The 6,353-nt window shown below is 33.5% G+C and overlaps 1 protein-coding gene across 1 annotated transcript; it reads left to right on the top strand.

Annotated features, from left to right (window-relative positions):
- The first annotated feature begins 4,552 nt into the window (after window positions 1–4,552).
- Window positions 4,553–6,267, top strand: LOC105311678 (zinc finger protein 658-like). Its single transcript, XM_011387610.2, has 2 exons — window positions 4,553–4,670; window positions 5,069–6,267. Exons 1-2 carry the CDS (start codon window positions 4,625–4,627, stop codon window positions 5,581–5,583), a joined length of 561 nt encoding a protein of 186 aa, XP_011385912.1. The 5' UTR covers window positions 4,553–4,624; the 3' UTR covers window positions 5,584–6,267.
- Window positions 6,268–6,353: the final 86 nt, after the last annotated feature.

Below are 6,353 nucleotides of genomic sequence, written 5' to 3'. Positions count from 1 at the left end.
TTTTTTTCTCATCAACGTTGTAACTAAATGACATTTAATGAAAGGAATTTATTTGAGGACCTGCTGTACCTCATCTGATGGAATAATAAATCCTGTGGCATATTTAATAAATATGGCTATAGAAGATATAAATGATATTTGTATTAAAGTGGACCACATAGTTGCATATGTGTATGCTGAAATTAAAGGACAAGCCTTTCAAGTTCCCTTGGAATTATCATAAGACAGTGAAAATATAGTTTTATTCTAAACACCAATAAATTCAACTAATTAGAATCACCACAAATAATATTCTCTCAACATAGTTCGATAAATGTAGAAAGCAATGATGAAATGAGTAGACAAAAAACCTTGATATGGAACTTTGGAAAATTATCTCTATTAAACAGTATATTAAGAAGGAAATCAATTTCAAAATTGCATGACATTTAGAAAGTAATAAAAATAAATGTGCATACTAGAAACTTTTAGTTATAGCTGAATTAGCGAACAGAGGTAATTTGTAGTCTCATTTATATTAAGAAACTAGTCAAGAGCAATAACAAAAATATAATAATGAAGAATTTAAAAGTGAAATTTAAAATTGATCAACTGGAAGACAAATTATAGACTATATCTTAGAATAAAGCAATGAAATGGCTGCAACTTTAGTTAATCCTAAGAAAACCAAAAAGCACTTTTCCATAAAAATTCATGTGGAGACATACTTGTAAAGATGTAATATCAAACTAAATCCCTTTAGAAGAGCACTGTGGGAGGACTTGCTTTATTAGATATGAAGGATTTATGTAAAGCTCTGAGTAGTTAAGTAGTTTGCAGCTAGAGGTGGGATAGTTTAATAAATTAGTGAAACAAAAAGTTCAGGGAAACAAATATGATCCATAGACAATTGGTTTTGACATGTCCACTGTCCTATCAGAACAGTGGGTAAAGAATCCTGAGGTAAACTTACTTATGGGTCAAAACAAAAAATCGGATTCAGGTGGCTTAGAGCAGAACTAGATATAGTCTATGTGATGTTAAGGAAAACATGTTCATAACTGTGCTTAGGAAAAGAATAAGATAGAAAGCATTAAATGAGAACGATGGCATAAACATTCTTTCCTATTCACTAACTACAGTTAAATACTTAAAATTATACATAAAAAACCAATAAGATTCTGAAAGATGGAAAGAAGAATGAAGATGAGGTAGTATTGCTGGCACTTAATGGAATACAGGGTGGTTAGTACAAGCAGAAGGCCAGTGAGAGTCCGATCTCTCAACCCTGCCCAGTGTTAACCTTCTCTATCTCCCATGGGTTTCAGTGGAGGTTTAGTGGGGAACCTCTCCCCACTTGACAGTAGTGAGCTGCGCTCTACTTCTGTTGGCATGGTTTCAGAGAAGTCTGGCTGAAACTGAACATTAACATTAATAAAGTACAATTTTTAATTTTCCGTAAGGACTATGCTTTTGTCGTCCTGTCTAGAAATGTCAGAACTCTTAACAGATTTATTCCTGTGATTTTTTTTTTCCTAGAAACTTTTAAATTTCACATTTTACACTTTGTGTTCCATTTGGTATTAATTTTTATAGAAAGTATGAGTTATATGTCAAGTTAAAATTTTTGAAAAGGGAGTCCAGTTATTCTAGCAGCGTTTGTTGAAAAGATTATCATTTCTCCTTTGAGTAACATTTGCATGATCTTAGAAAACAGATGAGTGTATATTTGCATTGCATTTCAGTATGTGTCAGTATGTGTGTGTCTAAGATTGCATTCTATATGTCTGAGATTGCATATTTCTGTGGCGTCTCTATTTATCTCCATATCTTTCCTTATGCCAATACCATATTAACTTTCTTACACTAGCTTTTTAATTTTTGACATCAGGTAGTACTGAATCCACCGGAATTTTATGTTCAGATGACTTTATGAATTTTAAAACAAGCTTCTGATATTTATAAAAATGTTGGAATTTCAGCTTGAAGTGCATTGACTATAAATCAAACAAAATCAGCATAAAAAATATAGTTTTCTAATTCCTGAATAACATGTACCTCTCTATTTAGTATTTCTTTGATTTCTTTCATCAGTAATTTTTAGCATACAGATACCAAGTGGCGTGTATTGGTGCTATGGGAAATTATGTTGTGTATTTGATTTCAAATTCCAGTTGATTATTATTTGTATATTATTGGCTTTCATGTATTGGCTTTGTATTTTTCCTTTGCTGAAAACACTTATTAGTTCAAGGAGCTTTTTTAAAGATCATTTTGTGATTTTTCTGTGTAGGCTTACTCTGTATCTTTCATTTTCATTCTTGCCTTATTGCATTAGTTGGAACTTACATTGCTGTCTTGAGTAGAAGTGCTGAGAGTAAACCCCCTTGTCTTTTCCTGAGTCTTAGGGTTAAAGCATTCAGGCTCTCACTCTTAGATGTGATGTTACCTGTAGGCTTTTCGTGGATTCCTTTTATTAGGTTGATGAATGGATTTTGAATTTAGTGAATTTTTTTTTTTCTGTAATTGATGTGATTGTGGTTTTAATCTTTAGACAGTGAATATGGTGAATCACATTGATTGATTTTTTTGAATGTTGCGACAGTTTGCATTCTTGGGATGAATCTCACTTGGTCCTGATTTATTATTTATTTTAATATAGCACTGTGTCCTTTTGCTTACTGTTTTTCAGTATTTTTACATTTATGTTATGAGGAATATTACATAGGGTTTCTTTCTTGAATTGTCTTTGGTTTTGTTATGAAGATAATACAGGCCTCATAAAATGACTTAGGAAATATTCCCACATCTTGCATTTTCTTGAAGAGATTATGTAAAATTGGTATTATTTCGTCTTTCAATGTTTGGTAAAATTCACTAGTTAACACCATCTAGTCCTAGAGCTGCTTTTTCAATTACATATTTCTTGACCACATATTCAATTTCTTAAATAGATCTATTTGGCTTATTTCTTCTTCATGAGAGAGTTTAGTAGTTTTTTGTTTTCAAGGAATGTGTACATTTTATGTAAATTATCAACTTTATGGGCATAGAATTTCTCTTAATATTCTTTATTATCTTTTTAATGCCTATTATGTTGGTAGTTATATTTTCTTTTGCATTTATTTCTGATACTGAGAATGTGTCTTCTCGATTTTCCTCCACTGGCTTTTTATTATTTAAAAATCTTTTCAAAGAAGTAAGCTTTGGTTTGAGTGTTTTCAATTTCATTGTATCCTCTGATCTTTATTATTTTCTATCTTTTGCTTTCTTTATATTTAACTTCTCTTCGTATAGTTTCTCAAAGCTTAGGTAACTGGTTAAAGGTCTTTTTTTCCCCTAATGTATATAATTTTAAACTATAAATTTATCTCTATAAACTACAAAATTATCTGAGTACTACTTTAGCTGTATTTCATAAATTTCTATAGTTTGAACAGTTTTAGATTTCATTTACTTAAAAATATCTTACTTTTTTCTGAGATGTCTTCATTGACCCATGGTTTAATTGAAAGTATATTAATTTACAAATATGTTTTATTTTTCCAAATAATTTTGCGCACCTGATTTCCAGCATAATTTCTTGATAGCTTGAGATCACACTGTATATGATTTCTCTTCTTTTATAAATATTTGTTTTATAGCCCAGAATATGATCTGTCTTTATGAACACTCAAATGCATTTGACAATAATGTGAATTCAGCTGCTTTTTAATATATTGTGTCTTTGGTTTTTCAGGGTATGGTTTTCACAAGTACTGCTTCATCTCTTCTAGTTGTAATATTGGGCCTACTGTGTATTCCTGCCTTTTTTTTTTTTCTATACTTCTTTTTTTTCTTTTTTTTCCCTCCTACCTGCTCTGAGTTAGCCATGAGTACCCTAAAGCAACAGATTTGTTCCTCTTGCCTATGCCGATTTTATAGAGTAGATAGGAATATGTTTCCAGGTGAAATTTTGGCAATGCCTGCTGTTAACCATGTCCAAGAATTCCTTTTGAATGGGAATTTCTCAGGATTCTTCATGACCATTTCTATGCGCTCTTGCTGTGGCTCGTGGCGGAAAATTTTGCAAGAGTGTTCACATCCTTTATATTTATGGCAGAACCACAGAGAAGAATCTTGTCTTCCTTTTTCTTTTTCTTTTTTCTTTTTTTTTTTCTTTTTGGAAGTAGGGAGGCTTGAGTATAGTGGATATTGTCAGAACAGTTCTTTGTTAGACCATCTTTTCCTCAGATCGTTGGCTAGAAGGAACAGGCTTTTCTTGGAACTTTTTTAGTCTCCGCCTATTGTTGACTTTGGTTTGCAGGCTTTTCCAGCAGGCCAGCACGCAGAAAGAAAATCTTGGAATTCTCTGTAGTGCCATTTCTTAAGTCCTAAAGTCCACCTTTCCATTTTGTAGCATCTTCATTTGTTTGTTAATTTTTTTTTTCATCTTGGCCAGCACTGAATATAATAGCTGTTTTTTGTTTAAACGATATGGATGAGGAGAGTGTGTGTGTCTGTTTCTGTGCATGAATTACTAATCTTTTGAAAATTACCAGAAACAATACAATAGATAACAAAACATGGCCTTAAGCTCCTTATGAGAAATATAAGGTTCATAAGATACTTTCAATTTTTCTCATTTTAGGATATTATAAGGTTGATGTCCACATTGAGGGGAATCAGGAAAAACAAGAGAAACCATTGTGGCAAGTAGTAATATTCATTGATAACAAAACACTGAATAAAGAAGGTCAGAAAGTTTTAGGAAAACGAATTAACTTGGATTCGATTCCAGATTTTTCAGGAAAAATGCCTTGTAAATGTGACTCATGTAGAACGAGTTCACCATTTGTTTCTGAATTAATTATTAGTGATAGAAATTGTTCCAGAAAGAAGGCCAATTACATGAATGTCTGTGAAAAGTTACAGTTTGTTATTAATCATGAGAAAACTCATACTGGAGAGAGGTCTTACAAATATAATAAAAACGTGAAAGCTTTCAGTCTTAGGCAGGATCATCAGAAAATTCAAACTCTGGAGCAATCTTCTGAATGTAGTGAGTTTGGAAAAGTTTCACACGATGAGACTGTTGTCTGTGTTACAGCTCAGAGTTCTCTAATAGGAGAAGAATCTTGTCAGGATTGTGAATTTAAGAAAAACTGTGACAAAGCAACTCTCTTTAACCACGCGAGAACCGGCACAAAGGAGAAATGCTTTGATCTTAATGAATGTAGTAGATCCTGTGACAAAACCACCACTGCGAAATACAATCAAGTTCACATGGTTATGATGCACTATGAATGTAATAAAAATGAAAATAACTTCAGTAAGAATTCACCCCTTACTCAACCTCAGAGAGCTGCTCCAGGACAGGCTTTTGCAAGAAGTAAATGTGAAGAAAACTTGAGCCAGAGCTCAGCCCAGAAAACACCAACTGGAGATATGTACTGTGTTTTTCATGGATGTACAAATGCCTTCTTCCAGGAATTAGACCTTAGAGTATATCAGAGAACTCAAACAGAAGAGAAATTCTGCAAATTTGATAAATATGGAGAATTCTTGCATCAAAACTCACCCCTCAGTGTACATCAGGAAAGTACCACAGGAGAGGAGTCATGAGAAAGTAATAAATGCAGGAGATTATTTTACAAGAATGCACACCTCATTCAGCATCAGAGGACCTGCTCAGGGGAAAAAACTCAAGGCAATGAATGCGGGAAATCCTTTTGTTCAAATTCACACCCTATTCATTATCCTGGAACTCATATGGGCGTTAATCTCTATGCATGTAATGAATGTGGGAAAACTTTTTGTCAGACATCAAACCTCAGTGAACATGTGATAGTTCATAAGGAGAAGCCTTATGATAACAATGGATGTGGGAAATCTTACAAGAACTCTGCTGTCTTAGTACACCACAGAACACACACAGGGATAAAGCCCTATCAAACTAATGACTATGGGAAATCGTTCTCCAAAATTGCACAGCTCAAAGAACATCAGAGAATTCACAGTGGGGAGAAACCCTATGAATGTATTGAATGTGGGAAAACTTTCTCTAACAAGACCCACCTCAGTGTACATCAGAGAATTCATACAGGGGAGAAACCCTATGAGTGTAATGAATGTGGGAAAACTTTTGCTGATAATTCAACCTTCAAAGCGCATCACAGAATTCACACAGGGGAGAAACCCTATGAGTGTAATGAATGTGGGAGGTCTTTTGCCTATATATCTGTTCTCAGAACACATCAGAGAATTCACACAGGGGAGAAACCCTATAAATGTACTGACTGCGGGAGATCTTTCGCCCATTATTCAGCCCTCAGAGCACATCACAGAATACACACAGGTGAGAAACCCTATAAATGTAATGGCTGTGAGAAAAC

Source organism: Pteropus vampyrus, unplaced genomic scaffold (genome assembly GCF_000151845.1).
Source record: "Pteropus vampyrus isolate Shadow unplaced genomic scaffold, Pvam_2.0 Scaffold1000006008, whole genome shotgun sequence".
In the NCBI taxonomy this organism is placed as follows: domain Eukaryota; kingdom Metazoa; phylum Chordata; class Mammalia; order Chiroptera; family Pteropodidae; genus Pteropus; species Pteropus vampyrus.
Note: the sequence above shows the minus strand (reverse complement) of the source record. Positions and strands in the feature narration are given on the sequence as shown.